The 21,836-nt window shown below is 44.4% G+C and overlaps 1 protein-coding gene across 1 annotated transcript in view; it reads left to right on the top strand.

Annotated features, from left to right (window-relative positions):
• The first annotated feature begins 20,387 nt into the window (after positions 1-20,387).
• Positions 20,388-21,836, top strand: part of NPEPPS (aminopeptidase puromycin sensitive) — a 1,244,137-nt gene continuing 1,242,688 nt past the window's right edge. Inside the window, exon 1 of the mRNA XM_078645599.1 lies at positions 20,388-21,141. Within this exon, the coding sequence (XP_078501725.1) occupies positions 20,920-21,141 (222 nt within the window). The 5' untranslated portion in view covers positions 20,388-20,919. The remainder of the gene's footprint in view (positions 21,142-21,836) is intronic.

Raw genomic sequence — 21,836 nt, 5'->3', positions numbered from 1 at the left:
GAATATGATAAGCCCCTCCACAGATGGAGGATTTTCAGGAGTTGAAGAGACCGGTAATGTAGGGGGCCGGGAAAGATCGCCTGAACAGACAGTGCTAAAAGTTCCACAATTCTGGCCACGACTCTCAAAGAGACCATTGAAGATGAGAGAGCCTGCTTCAGTTCCTTCTTGATCGATAACATCTTTTGAACAGGGAGCCTCAGAGGTGCCTGAACTGAGTCTATCAGGAATCCCAGAATTCTCAGAGACTGTGAAGGGGTCAGGCACAATTTCAGGATGATGATTTTTTTTTTAACAGATTTTATTGGTTTTCATACATTGAAGTGTAATAGCAATTCAATAATCAATGGCTTCTCGTAAGAGTATTCTCCCCTTGCAGCCCTCACATTTAATTAATTTCCTCCTCAACACAAGGATCCAAGCCCCCCCTACCCTCCAGGGGCTTCCAATTTCTCCTTATCTCCAGTTTGGCAAGGATAAATGCCAAGTCCTGGAACTTACTTGTGTAACTCGAAACCATCCTAGCAAGCAGTGTTTCGGGCTGTGTGGTATTTCTCTCTCTATAAGCTCCTCAAGTGTGTGGACCATTTCGACCGAGTATGTTGTCAGTATGGGGCATACCCAAAACATGTGTAAGATGTGTGCTCTTTCCTCTCCACACCTGGAGCGTGCCACGCCGGCTACTTGGAAATATCTGCCTACACGCTCCGGGGCCAGGTATAATCTATGTATTACGTAGTAGTTAATACCTTTAAAGCCAGTGTTACAAGAGATTTTGGCTGTTCTCTCTGAAATATAGTCCCAATACTTAGAGGTCATAGGAATATCCAAGTCGGTCTCCCACCTGCAGCTTTTCCACCAGTTGCTGTTGGTCTGCCCACAATGCACTATATAAACAGGAGACCATCTTAATGGTACCTGCTGATAGGGCTATATATATTGACAACTGCGATGTAGGAGGTTCGGTAGTTCCAGTATACCAACAGAGCCGGACTGGCCGTAGTGGGCACCGGGCAATTCCCCGATGCGCCGCATGAGTGGGGGGCCGTTTTTGTTACAGGGCCGTCTTTGCAGCACAGCTGCAAAATCGGCCCTGTAACAAAAAAAATCGGCGGAAAACCGGCCCTGGCAAAGAACTCTGTGGCTCCTCCAACCTCCCATTCGGCCGAGCACTTTGCCAGGGCCGGTTTTGGTTCCCAGTCCGGCCCTGTATACCAATGTGTAGGTACTGCTTTAGTGAATGCCCTATTCAATAAAAAGTGTCCCTGAGGTAAATCAAATTCTGTGCAGAACTCCTCAAAAGTAACAATTTCGGGACTTTGATGATGAACCCCAAGTCCTGTAATATCACCCAATTTAAATGGATAAGAACCTCTTCTTGATCTTGGGTTATTATGATCAGATCATCTAGATAGGTTATCAGTATTATCCCTCGGAGTCTGAGGGATTCCACAACTGGCCTCATCAAATTTTTTGAAGCACCAAGGAACTGAAAAGAGCCCAAAGGGAAGGCGTCAAATTCGTACAAATGAAGGCCCCTGTGGAACTCGAATAAAACGCCTTTGCAGGGAAAAATAGGAATCGTCAGATATACGTCTTTTAGATTGAGCCTGACTAATCAATCGTTTTCTTGAAGGAGGTCCCTGAATAAGAGAATGCCTTCCATTTTGAAGTGTCGACAGATCACCCAAGCTGTTTGAGATTGAGAACCGATCTGCAACCACCCCCTTTCTTCTGCACCAGAAAGACCATGCTGACAAAACCCTTGGCGTGAGGGTGAGTCCAAACGATCGCTTCTTTGCGAAAAAGTTCTAAGAACTCTGCATCGACAAAGCACACTTCTTGTTGGCAAAAATGTTGGGGGAGGGGATGCTCTTGTTGTTTTGGTGTTCCATAGAACTCCAGTGCCCATGGGTCATTCGTAATTTAGCTCCAATTGGAGAGGAAATGACGTACCATCCCCCCCAGGATAACCTACGAAGGAGAAATAATGGGTACCTGAATATGAGGAGTCTGCATTTCAAGCTGCTCCACCTTGATAGTTGGCTCTATGGTAGTGTCTTCAACCCTGACGGTGTTCAGAGGAATATAAGTTGTCTTGGTTCTGGGCATTATTTCAACCCCCTATGCCTTTGGGAGGGGAACCTCTGTATAAGGCCTGACCAAATCCCCTGCCTGATGCACAGCCTCAATAGCGTCCGGCCCTAGCAAAATCATTATTGTGGAAGACTTTTTTTAGTGATGATTGTGCCTTGTTTAGGGTTTAAAAAGTGGCCACAAATGTACTCAAATCTCTCACAGAATGGTCTCCGAACAGCAGCCCTTCCGCCAATGGGCCGACCTCTGAAGATGCCAGGTCCGCTATTTTGGGATCAATGTGTAATAGGATGGAGCAACATTTCTCCGATGAGATTGTCCATTTGGCATTGCCAAACAAGAAAATTGCTTACTGGGTCCATAAGGATATCTGGATCCAAAGAAGAACCTGTCTCCTTAGCCTGAACTGCCATCTCCAGGATCTTGGTTAGCGGGCCTGACAAATCCAGAACCTTATCTTGAAAACTGCGCCAGGTGCCGTCGAGGCCTCTTTTGGGATCCTTGGAGTACTTTTTCATGAAGACCGTCATACTCTGGTCGATCTCAGATGTGTCCGCAACCTTCCCAGGAAGGGAAGGACAAGGGCACTCTGACTTCCTTCTCGAAACCTTTGTGCAGCCTGGATTGGACATAATCTGCCAACTTTGAAGATGGGCACCACTCCAGTGACCTTGGGTGTACAATCTCCTCTTGATTGAAATCCAAGAGTTTGTCCTGGTGGCCTTCAGGCTCAATTAAGTGAATTTTGCGCTTGCGTTTCTGCGGTTGTGGGGTAGACTCATCCTGTGAGAGGTCAGACTTGAAAGGTAGAGCCAATGCGTTATCTCAAGCAGCATCAAAAGGCGACGAAGTGTTAGAAAAACCCTGACAGTCCAAGACTGCATAGCCATGTTCAAAGAGAGCGTCCTGTGCAAGACTGTTTAGGGCCTTTTTGTGTGGCCAAGGTGGGTCATTTGTGTTAGGAGCAGATGAGCTGAGCAGGTTACTGGGTTCCGGAGATCTTTTCCCATGTCTCGAAGTGCATAGCACTGTTAAGGACGTCTGAAAGATCGCAAAGTGATGGCCAAAGCTTTATTGACAGAATCTGGAACCGAGCTGTCTATCGCTCTCACCAGCAACTCTTCTCATTATTCATTAGGGGTCATCATGCTCCTCAAATTTTTATAATCTCCTTGGAAAAATCCTATCATGACAGGAATATACAAGCGCAAACCCTGAAGTCACTGAGACAAACCCAGTAAGAGTGGGGTGAGGGCAACCACAAAAATACTTCAGTTTAGCACAAGTCAGGAGTACCTTCAGTAAATATAAACCAGCTGTTAATAAATGGAGGGAGTAGCCCGTGGCCCCTAGAGCCCAGCTCTAAATGTTTCTTCCAGCCCCAGTAGAGCGTAAGAGGAGATTGAGATCAAGCGCTGTTTCCGATGAGCCATGCTGCTTGAAAAAGATGTGGTCGCCCGAAATAGAAAGAGGACTGTACGCGTAGAAAGAAGCGCTGGTATTCCTCTTGCTCCTTGCTCCTCGCTCCCACTCCACACCGGCTAGGAACTTGAGACCAGATCTCTTTTGAAAAGCAGAGCTAATGCTGCTAGCAGTTAAAAAAGCTTGTAAGAAAACACAATGGCTGACACGTATGAGCGCGGTTTGGAGATTCTGATCGTGCTCACAGACCACACCGCCGATGGCAATTACACATTAGTAAACAGCAGCACGCTTACAGTGTGTTACGGCGGGATTTCTGATCTATTTCTATAGGTCTAGATACCAACTCAGGTCGACTGAACCGTTGATACCTGTCATAGAGTAAAAAGCAATCCACTACTAGGTCAATCAGTTAAGAACTTACACCACTCTAAAGAACCACTTACCACGAATAAGTTTAAAAGTTTATTATAAAGCCAAAGTTAACTGGAGATACAAACATCTCAAAATAAGGTTCAAAAGATATACTGGTATCAATACAAACATAAATTTTCTAAATGCTCTTAGTCGGCAGAAGAATATCACCAAAACCAATTCAAAAATCATCAGAGTTGCAAGAATAGACACAAGCTGTAGCTTATGAGTCATTTACAGAAAGGAAGAAAATCCATATTAGACTGTCCCTACACTAGACTAAGTGACATCCCTACTTAGTAAAATCTTAACCTAAAAAGGTGTCAGCCGTGGTGACTTCCAAAGAAGATCACTCACTTCCCTTAGTCTTCGTTGTGAATCAGTGTCTCGCAGTTATCCTATCTGCCTACCCATCCGCTCCCTTAGGTTCCTCAGACCATCTGCCCTAACTCCACCCAGGGGTGCTGTCCCTAATACAAAAATCACATTTACAATAGAAACGCCCTTTAGAGACGCCCCTCACGTGGTGTCAGTTCTGGCATTTTCCATGCTGATACTCCTCTGGGCCCATCGTTAGCGTTGACCTTGCTTCTCAGGCTCTTCTCCGGCAGGACGGTACCCCCCAGGAAATTCCTGAAGCCTCCTCCAGGCCTGTGCCTGGCTCCCTGAACAAAACTCTATTCATCACTCTCTTGATTGGAACCTCCTCGCACCTGCAAACAGACACTTGTACAGTGGGCCCCAAATTCCGGCCTCCACCATATCTTCTAAGTCGTAAACCATCGAGCAGTCTCTGCAATTTAAGCTTAACATGACATTCCTCTAACTAACACATGCAGATCAAAAGAAATGAACTTATCTATTCAGGCCTATTAGAATTACATGAAACGGGCCTGTGCACTCTATAAACCTTTAATTTCTTAGTCTAAACAGTATTCTAACTCATTACACACAATGGTTATATGAAACACTTCTATAAAACATATATTTCAGTTCTATGATCAATAATACTTTGAATTACAACAACATTAAAATCCATATCATGTGAAAGTATAACAGCACCTTTCATTCTCTGTGAACTGCCATGTGGCCTACACATTTCTACGTTTAGCAGTATTACATTCTCCTCTACAACAGCCACATAACATGGGATTTCAACATTATTCTAACATCTCTACACACTTCTACATTAGCTTTTCACACTGATATATGCATTCTATTTTAATTAAACACACATGTATTTTCACTCTATAAATTCGACACTCTTATGTAATCTTTACTAAACTAATGCAACGTGCTTGTAAATATGATGCACTTCTAATTTTTTTTCTCGATTTGCGCTCTCTCAAGTGCAAACTTGTATCTCATAATAAACACCAATTAATCACAATAAAACAAAACTTGCGGTATAGTCAGAACCCCCAGCTTTTTGCGATTTAGCGACTCATGATTTGACAAAAAAAATCTCCAAGGTGCGTGATGCCCACACTTTCATGCACTGGTGCCAAGAAAAAAGACGAAACTGTCAAAATGTTTATTCCTTCTTTCTAAGTGGTGTGGCAGCAGGTCAGGCCTGGAGTCCTTACCACCACTCTGTTTTGTTTTCTTTTCTCTGCTACTAAGTGGTCCAGTAGTTTGGGTCTAACATGAACAATATGGAGACATCAGCCATGGCACAACCAATTTCCTTCCTTCATACAGGTGGTCTCGCTGTGCAGTGTATTTTTAACCTCTTGTCTCTTAACAATGGGAACAGAACTGTGCATAGCACTCTGAGGCAAAGTGGGGGAAGGGGAAAGGGAGCTTGTTTCTTCCAGGTGACTGCCTACTCAGTGGCCCACCTCTAGGATGCATTGAAAGGTCAAGGCAATTGATTAAGGGGGTGGGGATCATCTCTAATGAAGACAGGCGCGGAACACCCATTGGGCTCACGGGGCTTCAGCCCCACCCCCCGTCGTGTGTGTCAGCCCGGGCGGAGAAAGCTTCGCGGGCTGGCGACCATCTAATTGCAGCCGCACCCGAGTACTTAATAGATCTTTAAAAGACCATGTACTTGTAAATGAGGCTTTTGTTGTGTGTTCACCCCTTCTTACAGCCACTCTGTCTATAGTTGGTAGAATTAGCCCACCTACCGAAGTATTTTATAACCCCCCCCCCCTCCCCCGCCCCCCCCAAATTTGGCTCTAGTTGCCAGCCTGAATGAAGAGGTTGTCTGGACCTTTTTGCCAAGTGTTTTATTTTTGGGCTGGGAGAGGTGCGAAAGGTATTGTAAGAAGGTGTACAATTCAATGTGTGGTTTGCACAAAATCATTTACTACCTTGGAGCTTCCCCGCTCTCCTTATCATGTACCTGGGCATTTCTGGGTCCAGGTGAATAACAATTATTCTGCAGAAGAGGGGGCTGTTCCAATACATCTTGAGTGGTGCAGTGACATATTGAATTAGTGGGTGGAAGAAAAAAAACCTCGTATTCTAGTTCTATTTTGTGTCTTTCTACTGGTTCTGCACATTTATTTGTGTCGACACCTTGGCCACTATTTTGGCAAGTTGACACTTTATCCATGTTTCAGGGTATTATTGTGTAACCATGCCTAGTGTGGTCGTTTTCTTGTCATTCCGTTTTTGCCCTTCAGATAAGAACATTGAAGTGAGAAAATATGTGGTGTTTTTTATATCATTTTGTGCTTAAACAATTATGGTTTCTGATGGCCTTAATTATATTAAATATAGAGAAGAGTTGCTTGCCAAAAATCACACTTTGTGTGTAGGGTTATGAAAGCAACAATGGAACTCCTTAATGCAAAACCCAGTGACTTAAAGAGTGAGGTTTTGAACTGATAGCTTCCAAATTAATGAGGTCCCCTACTTAACGCAGCCAGTCTCACTCTGTGTCCCATTTTGTCTGTCTGACCTGCCTAATCCAAACCTGCCTCCTGTGCTTCTAGGTCACTCCTTTGCAGCTCTTGCACTGTTTTTTCGAGACATGCTGTATTCAAGATATGCGGTACAAAAGGGGGTGGTGATGGACGGAGCATCTGAATCAATCAAACACTCACACCCAGTCAAAAGATCTGGGTTTAATCCATCACCGTTCTTTAGCCCACTCTGCCACCCCAGTTCAGACATGGCTATATGCAAATCAGTCTGACCCTGTGCCTCATGGGAACAGTCCAGCCCGAACTGCCAAGCCATGTCTTCCCTGGACTGGAAACAAGCTTCCGAGGACTGGTTTCTGGCATTCCAGCCGTCTTCAGCCCGACTTGCTTGAATCCAGTGGCAAAGTGAGCAAGGGACTCACGTCTGAGCATACCCTGCCACACTTATGGCGGCCAAAAGCGGTACAAAAGGGGGTGGTGATGGACGGAGCATCTGAATCAATCAAACACTCACACCCAGTCAAAAGATCTGGGTTTAGTCCATCACCGTTCTTTAGCCCACTCTGCCGCCCCAGTTCAGACATGGCTATATGCAAATCAGTCTGACCCTGTGCCTCATGGGAACAGTCCAGCCCGAACTGCCAAGCCATGTCTTCCCTGGACCGGAAACAAGCTTCCGAGGACCGGTTTCTGGCATTCCAGCCGTCTTCAGCCCGGCTTGCTTGAATCCAGTGGCAAAGTGAGCAAGGGACTCACGTCTGAGCATACCCTGCCACACTTATGGCGGCCAAAAGCGGTACAAAAGGGGGTGGTGATGGACGGAGCATCTGAATCAATCAAAGACTCATATGTATTTTATTGGCTCCTTGGAGTGTATTTTGAAATTGTTTATATTTCATTGGTTTATTTGTTTAGTAGTCCCTCCTTGTCCCTCTTTAGTAATTCCTTCTCTTCTGTTGTAGCCTCCCATAAGGACTGCCCCTCTTACATGTGTTGTTACTCAGTTGGTTTTATTTGTAGTTAGTGAGCACTATTTTCTTAAAGCTGTTGCAGGCACAACTCCATGGCCGGCGCATACATGGTATCTCTATTTTTTTAAGCAGCGCGGTGGGCCCAATGCTTAATCTTTAATAATGGCAGTTGGTGCCTTTAATTTATTTTGCGAGACTTGCTCAACTACATTTTTTAAATATTACATGCTTTATTCAGATGCGCGGCATGCTGCGCTTCTTTTTCATCAATGGCTTAGCAGCGCGGCGTGGCGAACTCTTAATCTAAAATAATATTTTAGAGGAACAAGAGCGACCCATACGCCCATGCGACCTGGGTATTGGCTATTACCTAGCAACAATTGTTCACATGGAACTAATTTATAAGAGTAATTATTTTTTCCACAAGCTCTTACTTTGAGTTGGTTTAGTCATAGATAAGAAAGGATATTAAATTAACAATAGGATAGAGTCCATCTACCTTCAATCAATTGCAGTAATACATTACATTTATTTATTCTGAGAAGAAAGTAGTCCAAGGGATATGGTAATTTTGTACTCAATTCAGTCGAAATGAGTAATAGATGTATTCATTAGTTTTGTACATATCATATGACACAAGTTAATTATAAATACAATGCACAAAAAGCACTGGTTAGTAGCATTGTTTTTTATAAAACGAGAAAACAAGTGACAATTGCAACCACAGTGAAGTGACCATAACCAACTATCTATTTAACCCCTTGCATGCTGATGACGAGCTCAGCTCGTCATCAGCGTTACCTGCCGTGTGCTGATGACGAGCTGAGCTCGTCATGTAACGCCGTAATTTTTAAAATGCCGCATACCGTGGGAAAAGCCGCTGCACGCATGCGGTTAAAAGGAGACATAGTGACTTAAAATCAAACAACAGGTTATTGGAGTGCCTTAGGATGTCTGTATGGTTCTGCTTCAATATTCCAGACCAAGAACCAGATTATTTTCTGGTGCTTTTTTAGACTATCCTTAGGAGCTGCTGACAACGTTTAGACTCTACTTGAAATGAGAGGGTCTCTTCAGGACAGGAGTAACCTGGGAACTGCAAAATGCATTGATTTAATAATTTAAATAATAATAGTGGTGTCTGAGGGGCGATATGTGAGGGCTACTGTTAGTGAATTAAGTAAGGTTTACCTATGGAGTACCTGTGCTCCAGCTGGTAAGCACAAGGTCAGGAAGCTGGATTATTTCTTCTTATGTCTTAAGTGTTGGATAAACTGAGAAAGGGAAGGAGGATTGTGTTTTAATTAGACTAGACCCTGGACTAATTGGTTGTGCATGGTGACTCTGTTGTTGTGGAAACTCACCATATAGTGCAACTGTTCATCAATTTTGTATTCAAAGTAAGATCGCCCGTTGGTGTATATTAATTCCGTCTTAGTTAACACCCCTGTTGATTGTGATGCCTAAAAATAATGAGGACAGGATGGTCAAGTAATGACATAATACTGATAGCGGCTGTGTACGCAGGTAAGATACTACCCGGCTCATTGTTTTTATCAGTTTTCAAAGCGGCTCGTCAAGGGGTGTAGGGCGAAGTTGGTGAAGTCTGGGGAGTGATAAGTGTCAGGGTTACTTGAGTTGGTAGTGAATTAGGAACTGGAGGACAAAAGTTCAGATTCTATGGCAGGACGGAGGCTCCGATTATGCTTTCTCTATTTCTTTACTGAGGAAACAGCAGCCAATCAGTACACAGTAAAGAAGAAAACTACAATACCCATGAGTACTCAGATAGTATAAATAGGGTCACAGAGGTCATAACTTCCTCTTTCTTTGCTGCTTCGGAGCCAGTTAAGTGCCTTTACTACCTTTACTTACAATTGTTGAACTGCTTTGCTGTGCATATTGCTGTCGCTTTGTGCGCTTATTTGGTCTTCTCTCGCGCTTGGTCTAAAGTTCATTTTGCAGCGCGTGTGCTTTGTCGCTTCCGCTGTCTTCCGCGGCTGTTTTTTGATTCGGCATCGGCCGTTGCCTTGAGAGCGTGTGTTCACCTCTCTCCTTTGGACGTGCTGTGTTGCGTCTTTGTTTTAGTGGAGCGGGAGATATTTGGGGGCTGGAGAGACGCGCGTGTCTCGCGCGTCCCTCCTATCGGCCGGCTGCTGTTCGCGCATGCGCGTCAGCGTTTGTTTTGGTTGTGACGACGCGCATTGCTGAGGCGCTCTTCGTTCACTGAGGAATTCCAGGAATTTGGTGCTTCGTTCCTCGACGTGCCCGTTTTTTCTGCCTGCCGCTTGAGCCCCTTTACGCCCCTCTTGTCATATTAAATACAGGGGTTGTAAAATTGTCGCATAGGCTCTGCCTAGAGTGGTTTGACTTGATTTTTAATGCAAGCCCTCCCTCCACTTGTTACTTTATTATACCTTGTTTGTCAGGTTGCTCTCAATTAGCTTGCATTAGGGGTTCCACTCCCCCAAATTCGGCTTTGGCCTTTCAAATGTTTGGAATTCCTTGGAATTTCTTACAGTGGGCACTATTGACTATTTTTGTCGCTATGGCTGCCTTTTATGATGATGGGTATGAGTATTATCATGAGGAGGTACCGTCTGCATCCATGGATGACTTCATGGGTCAGGCATTGTTTCAGGCGATTGCGCCTTTGAAAAAACATTTGTCTGAGTATGCTGTCCAGCAAGGCTGGTTGCCTCCTTCCTCTGGGCACAGTAAGAAGTCGCCAAAAAACCCACATCATTCCGACTTTGCTAAGTTGGCAAAAACTTTATCTTCTGCTCCGACGGCTAAAAAGCGTTCTGCTCCACCACATGACTCTCCATCTTCGGATTCGGACAACGGTTCATCTTCATCATCCTCTTCATCTGAACCTGCAAAGCCGCCTCCTTCCAAAAAGATTCGGAAAGAACATTTTGTGGATGCCCCTTCGATTCCTTAGGTTTTGACTTTTGATCCCTCAGATATCGTACATCCGAACTCTTCCTCATGGCTGCCCTCTCCAGAGGTGGCAGTCTATGTCCAGGACCACATTCACACCCCTTTTGAGAAGGAGGTGCGAGCGCGTTTGCGCTCTGAGTGCCCTCGCCCAGATCTCTCCAACAAGCTGGCACTTACTCCTGAGGTGGATCCGACGATGATCACCTACATGAAGAAATATGCGAAAGATCCTACTAAGGGTTTAGATCGTTCTTGGCGTTCATGTCAAGATAAACTTCTGGATATGTTGAGACCTCTAACAAAAATTTTGGATATGGCCTACCGAGCCACAGAATCGGGAGCAATGATTGACCCCGACGAACTGGTTGGGTGGTCCCAACGCACAGTTTGCATTCTGGGAAATGCGAATTGCGCTGTGTCTTCAGAACGTCGCCGTTCTATCCTTATGAAGCTGGATGCCAGGTTGACTGACCTGGCCTCTTCGGAATCAGGACCCCAGGCTCAGGGCTTGCTTTTCGGAGCTCCATTTCTGAAAGAGTTAACAAAGTTTGTCTCCACCTTCAGTGGGTTGGATAAGGCCCAGGCCAACCTCCGTAGAGCTTTTCGTCCACTTTTTGGCAGGGCCGGACGAAGGGGACGTTCGTCCGGCCGTGGAGCAGATCAGGCCTCGCAGCGAGGTAATAAGTCCCAGCGTGGAAATCAGACGTATTCCGGCAACAAGTCTAATTTCTATCCCTCCAAGAAGGGTAGAGGAAATTACGGAAAAGGTGGTTACACCGGTAACCAGGGAGGACGACAAGATTCCGCCTCAGGTGAGCTTGATTCTCGCTTCCAATGTGGTTTTGGGGGGCAGGGTGCAATCTTTTCTCCACAATTGGCAATTGCTCTCGAACGATGCCTGGGTGCTGGAGACGGTACAAGGGTACAAGATAGAGTTTTACTCTCGCCCTCGCCAGCATCTTCGGCCGCGTCCTCTTGTTTTTTCCCAACAAGATCAAGAGGTTATCTCCGCAGAGATCGCCTCCCTTCTGGCCAAAGGAGCCATTGTGCCCACTACTCCACATCCCAGAGGGTTCGTCAGCAATGTGTTTCTCGTAGAGAAAAAAGGGGGCGGGTCTCGTTTGGTCCTCAATTTAAAAGATTTCAACGGCGGAGTGGTATACCGCCATTTCAAGATGGAGGGCATCCATCTTCTACGAGACTTGCTTCGAGAGGGCGACTGGATGGTTCGTCTGGATCTCAAAGATGCTTATCTCTCAGTGCCAATCTTTGCCCCTCATCGTCGTTATCTACAATTTCAATGGCTAGGAAATTGGTACGAGTACAAGGTACTTCCTTTCGGCCTTTCTTCAGCTCCGTGGTGTTTCACGAAGCTTCTTCATCCTGTGATGGAATCTCTGAGGTCACGCGGAGTCCGTTTAATTGTTTATCTGGAAGATGTCCTTCTCTTGGCGCAGTGTCCTCTCCTTCTTCGCTCTCATTTGCAATGGTCCATCGATCTGTTACAGTCTTTGGGTTTCCTGGTGAATCCTCAAAAATCCGACTTTATTCCGTCTCAGTCGATGGATTTCCTGGGCTTTCGGATAGACTCTGTCTCCTGCCAACTCCTTCTTCCCGGACAGAAAATCAGGTCCATCAAGAGGGACTTGCATCTGCTTCTCGCCAAACAGACCGTTTCCTTGCGATCGGTGGCTCGTATTGTGGGCCTTCTGTCCTCTCCATCCAGGCGATCTTTCCGGGTCCTCTGCATTATCGGGCGCTTCAGCGTCTCAAGATCCGACATCTTCAGAAGGGTCTGCGGTATTCGGATCATGTCCCCCTGTCGGAGGATGCTCGCACGGAAATGATGTGGTGGCTAGACCACATGGAGTCCTGGAACGGCCGGGCGCTGTTCGGGAAGACTCCCGATGTTGTGACCGAGTCCGACGCCAGACTTTGGGATTGGGGAGCCCGATCCGGTTCAGTGACAACGGGGGGTCATTGGTCGCAGGAGGAGCTGTCTTTACATATCAATTGCCTGGAACTTCTAGCGGGTTCCTTCGCGATTCGGTGCCTATCCCCTCAGCAGACGAATTGCTGCATTCTTCTCAGGATGGACAATGTGTCTGCAGTTTGTTATGTAAACAAACTGGGGGTACCAAGTCCAATCTTCTTTCAGAGATTGCGAAAGACTTTTGGCACCTGTGTCTGCAACGCAGGATCACTGTTATTGCAGAATACCTGCCGGGTTCTTGCTATCAGATTGCGGACTAGCACTCCCGACATCGCCGCGACTTCAGCGATTGGAGGCTTCATCCTCGGGTCTTTCGGAGATTGACTCTCATCTGGGGGTCTTGTCATCTGGATCTGTTTGCTTCCCGTCTGAACGCCCAGCTTCCCCAATTCTTCAGCTGGCGCCCGGATCCGGAGGCCCTGGCTACGGATGCCTTTCTCCAGCCCTGGCCTCCGCTCCTGTGCTATGCGTTTCCCCCATTCATGATGATTCCCCGGGTTCTTGCCCGGGTACGTCAGTTCTCGTCGGAACTCATTCTGATCACCCCTCTTTGGAGGGCCCAAGCGTGGTTTCCAGTTCTTCTGGAGATGAGTTGCTCGACGCCGTTCATCCTTCCACACTGGTGGAACCTGCTTTTGGATCCTCTTCACAATCCTCACCCTCTGGTTTTGTCGGGTCACCTCCTGTTGGTGGCTTGGAGGATTTCAGGGGACGCTGGCAAGTCCCGGGTTTATCGGGAGACGCTACCCGATTTATCAATGAGGCTTGGGCTCCCAACACACGCAAGCGTTATGCGTCCTCTTGGAAACGCTGGTGTGCTTGGTGCGCACAACGGTCAGTGGATCCCGTTTCAGCGGATCTCGCTATGATTAGTAATTTTTTGGCTTCTATGGCCTCTTCGGGCCTGGCCTATAGGACTGTAAACAATTTCCGCTCTGCCATTTCGGCAGGTCACATTCCTATTGATGGCAAACCTGCGGGAGAACATCCCTTGATTTCTAAATTGCTGAAGGGCATTAGGATGGTAAAACCTCCTTGTCCCAAGTACGTTGCTTTATGGGATGTGTCTGTGGTTTTGCGTTTTCTTTCATCTTGGCCCTCCAATTCCTTCTTGACCCAAGCTGACTATGCTTCTGTGTTTGATCTCCTGTAAACGGGTTTCTGATGTGCAAGCTTTAGATCTCGCCGGTCGCACTTTTTCCCCGGAAGGTGTCACTTTTGTTATTTCTAAACGGACGAAATGTAATACCTCTTCCGTTTCTTATCCCTCTTTTCCTCACAATCCTCAATTGTGTGTAGTTCAGTGTCTCAGGGATTACGAGGTAAGCACTGCATCTTTACGACATGATTTACAAGGTCAACTTCTTATTGCTTTGCAAAAGCCGTTCAGGCCTGTTACTCCTGCTACTCTGGCACGTTGGCTTCGTTGGCTCATGCAGGAGGCGGGCATTGATGTTTCCATGTTTGGTGCTCACTCCGTTAGGGGAGCTATGGCTTCAAAGGCTTTTTCAATGGGTGCTACCCTTCATGACATCATGAGGGCTGCGGATTGGTCCTCTGAATCTGTGTTCAAGACTTTTTATTTTAAACCAATTGTTGATGTTGCATCTGTTGTGGTGGACCAGCTTTCAACAAGCATAATCGGAGCCTCGGTCCTGCCATAGAATTAAAAATTTGCTAACATTTGTGCCAAGAATTTTCAATTCTATTAAGGACAGGAGGCGAGGATTATCCCACCCTTGCTATTCTACTTGATATTGCATTGTGCTATACTGTTCTGATATGACTGGTTTATGTCTTATTATGCTATGTTTATGCAATATATCCCGCCCTCTCATGTTTTTGCCTTCATTAAGTTGTGGGTGTAGGTATTACGACTTTGTTTACTGTTTCAGGTTCCGACCTCAAATGAACATTGGATCCGGCGTCTGCGGCTGCTGCTGTGGTTTGTCCCTCTGGTCCTTGCATTTGCCTGTTTGCTTGCCTTGTGGATGTCCTGCGGCCAGATGTTCTTCATGGATCCTTGGTTTTTTCTTCTACGTTTTTGACTTTTCATTACTTAACTGTTATGGACAAAGAAAGAGGAAGTTATGACCACTTTGACCCTATTTATACTATCTGAGTACTCATGGGTATTGTAGTTTTCTTCTTTACTGTGTACTGATTGGCTGCTGTTTCCTCAGTAAAGAAATAGAGAAAGCATAATCCTCGCCTCCTGTCCTTAATAGAATTGAAAATTCTTGGCACGAATGTTAGCAAATTTTTTATTGTGATCCGTATCGTACTTACTTGGATTAGAAGCCGTCAGTGTATTTTCCGATTGGCATGCCTAGGGTGTAGCGCTATGCAGTGTAGCGTCTCGCACACTCGTGCCCTTGTCTTCCAGGTTTGAAATCAAGGAAGCGTACTTACGTAAGGGGAGGTGTCCTCTGCTGCAATCACGTGGTCGCGTGGTTGAATAAGGCTAGAGAGTCAACCCTCCAGTGTCTCATGGCCATGTTCAAGGTGAACGGATGAAAAGTCTAAAATAATCTCGCTGCCCAGCCTGCAAGCGAGCACAAAGCATGCAGGCTCTCAGTACTGCACATACCGTCAGGAACATACCGCCAGCTACCTGGGACACAGCTGCCTCTTTAGACAGTGGCTGATCAGATAGGATTAATTTGCAATTATTTGGTGCTACAGTTTGCTGCACGCTTAATCTTTAATAATATTTTTATAAAACAACAGCAACCCATATGTTGATGTGAACTGGGTATCAAGCATTAGCTTACAATAAGTGTTCACATGGAACTCATTTATAGCTACAGTCTTCATTGTAACAGAAAGTTTCTGTGTCGAATTGAATCAAATAATAAATAAAAGGATATAAAACAGTATTAGTCTGTCATACAAATTAGGAGATTTTCTTAATTATTCCTTAGTCTGATTTCAAGTTTTCAAAAAATTCAGTCCAAATGAACTGGGTAACTTATTCTTTTGTTATACAGGATTTTTAAACATTAGTATTTATATATATATACATAACGGCGCATATTTTTCTAAATTAGAAACACCTTTAACGTAAGTGATAAACAACCCCAGGTGAAGTGACCATAACCAAACATCTAAAAGAAATGACAGTGAAGAGACTTGTAAAAATCGTGAATTTGTAAAGTTATTGATATATCGAAGAACGAGTAATGTTTGTTGCAACAATAGAGAAAGAAAGACCACATCCTTTAAGGTACGCCTAAAGACTGTCCTTTCCTTGGTGTCGACGACGTTTCAACTCTATAAGAAATATGAGGGTCTCATCAATACTGTGATGGCCTGGAGCTACAAAGTATTATAAACAGCACAGAGCCACCCAATTATCCCTCGAGGACTGGGTATTCTATTAACAAAGCTACAAAGGGCACCACATTTGTTAATAATTAAAAGCTTGTGGGCATTCTAATGTGTGAACATTTTTGTTCGCTTACCCTGGGTAATGGGCAAAATGCAATTCTTCTGAGGAATAATTAATTATCCTGTGACAAATTCCCTTCTTTCTGGCAATTTAATGGCAACCAGTTTTCTATTTTGTAAGCCTGTATATCTAAATAGATAATAAGGGGTTAAAATTGGCCATCACATAAGACATGTTATGTGAGTGATAAATTATGTATATGGTCGTGTGTTGGTAAGAATGAGAAATGTCTCACCTTAGTGGAGGGGTGGGCAACCTGTGCTCCTGTAGATTCTGTAGATGTTACTCCCGGTTTGTAGGGCCTGGAAGTCTGAAAAGGGATATATATGGCATGATCAAGATGCTTTGTAGAGTGTTAATGTAGCACCTAACGCTGTAAAGGTGAGGAAGGGTAACTCACTGTCATAGGGAGTTAAAATGAATCTCCCAACCTTAAGGCAAGCCCGTTCGTTGAGTTCCGGGTTGCGCAGAGCCTGAGGTCTGTAATGGATAAGAGAAATCATACAATTAATTATCAGGGTTGACAGTATAGTTTGTTACTGCGGCACTGAGCAATAAAAACCAAGTGTTCGGAGTTTCCACCTTATCACAAGAACAGTCCCGGTCAGTCGCTCGGGTTGGCTCGCCCAGCGCCCAAAGTTGCATGATGGTCTGTTTAGTTGTCTGTTGAGCTGCCTCCCAATTGGAGAATGTTGGTTGCTAACAAGGACGCTGCCCGCTTTAGTAACTATAGCCGATGTTCGGTGTCAGTGCAGCCAGTGGCAACCTGGATGTGATCCTTGGTCGCGTGGGGTGTAACACTAGACCGGATTGGTGGATTGCACTCAGAGTGTGTTCCAGGCATGTACAGGTTGTGCGGGATTCCTATGACAATGATAATATCTAAATAGGTATTTTCTTCCTTCTCTTTATGACCGGGGAGGAATTTAGAGGTTATTTAAAACCAAAGACTTTTCTCTTCAGTCTCGTTATGAAAAAATTATGATGGCCGTTTAAACATATCTCAACAAGCATTCTCACAAGCGATTTGTGAACATACTATAATTAATTGTCATTGCTGTATTATAGTATACATAGGTATACATAGGTAAAGGGGATTATTTCTTCCCAGGCTTATCATTGATAGTGTACACATATATATTTTTTGAGACAAACAATTTACAGAACCATAATATAATGTTTTACATACAATATAATATAGAGTGTACTTTGTGTATTTATTGTGCCAAATTTCATTTTGCACTAATATTCAAAATAAAGTACTCATTATGTTGTATTTCAGCTGCACTGTTCATTTATAGGCAAAGGACAAATGTGCATAATTTAGCAAATGAATAGCACTCGGGTCATCTGGATTACAAATTACGACCTTTCTCCATCGTTTAGAGACCTTATCTATCAAAATTACATTTGTTAATCAATTTGCATTCTAACTCCTGCAACTTCACAGGGACATTTCTATCTCATGGTGGTAGATTAAAATCTGCTGTCATATTATCTTGTGTGCGATGTTATTCAGTGTAGTGTTATAAACAACGCAGCAGATGAATTGGCACTCAGTTCATCAGAGTTACAAAATGTTGCCGCCGAACCTGACGTCCTTGGTGACGCTCGCGAATCAGAGTCGATTTGCGAGCCTCACCACGCGCGCCAGGTTCGGCTGTGACTTGTGAACAGGTGAGGACTTGACGTATCATGGTCGGGCCGTTTTCGCTACAACATTAACTTGTAGGTATATGGAATTTCCCCATCTCAGAAGGGTTTTTGTTGGCCTTCTTTCAAATTTTGTCTGGCCACCCCTCATGTTGTTGGTCCACCACATTTGGTGTGCAGCTTAGTGGAACCATACCACCTCATTGGTCTAGTTACGCATTACAGCCTTGATCTCTTTGCTGTTCTACATTTCTTTCGACGGGCCATGGTTGAATAACGTCCTTCGTACAGCAACAGACACTGTTCTTGATTTACCTATTTCATTTAACATTAGGAACTTCCTTTTTTGGACTCATGTTCTACCAGCCATTATTTTTGATTCAGCCATAGGTTGCATTTCTAGCTTATCACAGTCTTCTACTGGTTGTGACTGCTCTTATTTATTAGTCATATGACTACGAGGGGATCTTCTACTATTCTTGACTTAACTACGAATCTATTTAGAATCAATCTTTAGCCTTGAGAAAGTCTGAGTACAGAAGAAACACGTGTTGGCTATTTTATATGCTGGAAATTTTTCTCAATGTCAATAAAAAGAACATTTTCCACAGAAGTCTCGTGGACTACCCTTCATGTCCTGTGCACTATTGGATTTCCGTGTATAATTTCAAGATTGTTTTGGACTGACCTATTGAATTTGGATAATTATATGTCCACAATATTCCTTTTTCTTGGACCAAATTTAACTTATGATGGGTGTGCTGTATTAGCTTATTTTTCTATACATTTCTATTTGTTTGCATTGGAAGTGAGATTTTTGTTAGCTTGCGTTTCAGAAATGCACCACTCTTGTTTACTTAGCTAAATAAACAACAATGGTGTATTTTTGAAACGCAAGCTAACAAAAATCTCACGTCCAATACAAACAAATGTAAACGTATGCTCAGCTGCAATCTTTCTCTTTAGATTTGCTTTATAGGTGCAGTACCTTATGTGGCTAATAAAGGTTCCTTTACAACTCCAAAGGGACACCAAGTAACAGCATGTGGTACTGCATCCTTTACTTGCATCCTGGAATTTCTTTGATTACTTATGCTAGTGCTGGGATATTTTATGACAAAAAACAGAAATCTAGCAAACTTTTTCATTTGCAACTTCAATAGCTCAAACTGTCACTAATGCAAGATCTATTGCATTGCAAATGCTTGTTCTCCATTGACAGTAGTTGCCAGCACCATTAGTGTTTAACGGCATTCTCATGTGCCTTTCTCTCGCTTCCTTCATGGCTTTTACCTGCAGATTCTCTTTTTATTAGGAATAACAATTTAATGTCACTAAATTAAATTGCAGCAAAAATGCCGTAAACAAAACACCTAACTGTGCTGCAAAATTTCAATTTTTGTGCTGCAAAATGTCCTAACTCATGCCACAATATCTTAGGGGTATGTATAGTTGGCAAAACGCTTATTTTATGGCTTCTGGAGCACCAAAGACAATGACAATGAGGACAACAGGTCTTTTAGAACTTCCCAGGCCCTGATTGGTGGATATCATAGGGCAGTTCATGGGAAGTGAAGTTTTTTGTGGTTCATGGTATCTCCTGATTGGCTACTATGTTTTTGCAGTAGAGTAAAGAGGAGCATAATCAGAAGCCTTAGGTTTTATCAGAGAATCAATAATACTGCAACGTTACTACCTATATTAAATTTGACCTTCACTCCCAATTAGTGAACTTGAAAGTGTCTACAATAACGTTATCACGACAAATAAATAAATAAATAAATAAATATTTGGCCTCGCCGTTACTATTTAAAGATGGCGGCACTCTACAGCCGAATGTGTTCTCTGCTTACCTTACTAAAAGATGAAAACTACTAGCAGGGGAACTGTAAATTAAAAAAGACACAAAAATATAAGCGAGTCATGGTCACTTAACTTCTGTCTTTCCATCTTCTATGGCCATTTACAGTCATGCTGGAATGACACTTGTTTCTTTCGGTACCATCGGCAGATCATATAAAACAGAAGTAAACGCGTGTAAAATAACTGAATAGTATTGTAAAATAAAGTAAAAGTAAAGTCCACATTTGTAAAGCGCACAATCACCCGTAAGGGTCTCTAGGCGCTGGGGGCCGTCGGGAAGATTAAGCGAGCTATTGCCCAGAGTCACATGGTGCTGGGCTAACCTGCCGCCGGAGCCGGGGATCGAACGGTGGTCCCCAGATTCCAGCGTCAGTCGCCCTGGCCGCGGCGCCACACCTCTTAAATGTCATGCAAAAGCACAATTCAGAAAGCCAGAGACCTCAAATATTAATAATTCTAATGTCTAACTATTATTATTGCAAACTATCAAACAATATAAAATGTAGAAACATTTTAGAAATTGATGACATTGATTTAAATGTATCACTATTATATATTATATACGTTCGCAAACACACCCGGTAAAGTATGCTACTGTGATGCCGGGTCAACATGGCCGCCACAAGCGCTGCATCCGAAAAGGTGTGACTTGGAAGCTCTGTCGCCCCACAGTTCCTTCAGGAAATGACTGCTTTTGAGCCGTTAGATGCGGGGTTTCTCTTGGGCTCGCGCACCAGTAGCTGCTGCCTTTTTAAAGAAAGTAGAAAAGTTAGCCAATAAACGCTCATCGGGTCGTTAGGCATGAGGCTAGGGGTGGCATGTCGAATTAACGTACTGAGTATTTCTATGGAAAACGAAGAACATTGATGAGTCCTAATTTAAAATACTCGAAGAACAATCAGATTTAAATCCATTTTGGTATTAAGATCTTACTTTTAAGACCGGGAATATTTTTTTTAAACATTCAAATATCGGAATCGTTCACCATTAGCAATGTACTTTTTCCAAAAATTGATAATATATCATTCTTACATTTGTGTCCATATTTTATAGATTGCGGACGGACACTAGGCTTCCCGGCCGACATCGGTACATTTCAAGATGGTGGCCAGGTTAGTGTTCCGCACACAGTCGCTGTTGTAGGGGGAGAGGCAGCGTCGGTTGACGCCCTGACGAAGTCCTCGCGCCTCCTATGTGACAGGTCGTGTGACAGATCCGCCTCTCTTCCTAGGCTGGATGCTGTCGGTCCGCAGGGTGTTCTCCATCGTCACTCCATCCCGCCTGCTCCTGTCAGTCGCCTCCTTCTCCACACGCTCGTTTCTCCAGGCCCGCAACATGACTGAGAGGCAGCCTTTCGAGCGACTCCCGGCAGACGTACGACCTCTCAACTATGCGCTGTGCCTGCGACCCGACCTGGTGGACTTTACCTTCGAGGGAAAGCTGGACGCGGCTGTGCAGGTATGGGGGTACAGCAATGCTCTCTACCTGGTGGTTGTATTACAGTGTGTGGTCCCGCACAAGGCCCGGTTTACACACTTAGATTGGGTGAAGTGTTAATCGGGTGGGTTTGAGCTGTGGAACTGCAGGATTAGGGTAAAAGAACCCGGCGTGCGTGTTAGAGTAGGCATGGGGCCGCCCGCAGTGTCCCCACCTGCTACAGTCTCTCACTGGATGTTAGTTGAGTTAGTGGTGTGATTTGTTTTGAAGAGCAGCGGTGAAACAACCGTGAAATGGGCTTCATATTCTTGGCCAATGTACTTGTGATCAATTTATGTTGCAGATGTGGAAATTAAAGCTTTCTGCAATGAGGAAGCGGCCACCGATGTCCTGTGCTGTCATTGGATATAAGGCAGCCTTTTAGACGATTTACGAGACTACGTGATTGCATGTACACTGGGGCGTCATCAGCAGAGTGCTGATGTAGTGCCCTCTCAGCTTTAGATATGTTTGATGGATAGTTTTTAAGGTAGCAGTAAGATGTATTTTTGTTTGGTGCTTTAGACAGCGGTTCTGTTTCTAAGAACTATAAATATGGGATGTTCGTGTTATCCCGTTTAATGATTCCGGACTTATTTCACTTTGAGGTAGGAGCAAGGCTTAGTTAGCTTTGCCGGGATTTGAGTTTGCTACAAATAACGACGGTTCCTATGTAC

This window comes from Lissotriton helveticus, chromosome 5_1, assembly GCF_964261635.1.
Source record: "Lissotriton helveticus chromosome 5_1, aLisHel1.1, whole genome shotgun sequence".
Lineage (NCBI taxonomy): Eukaryota > Metazoa > Chordata > Amphibia > Caudata > Salamandridae > Lissotriton > Lissotriton helveticus.
The sequence above is the reverse complement of the archived record's forward strand: the minus strand, read 5'-3'. Positions and strand labels throughout refer to the sequence as shown.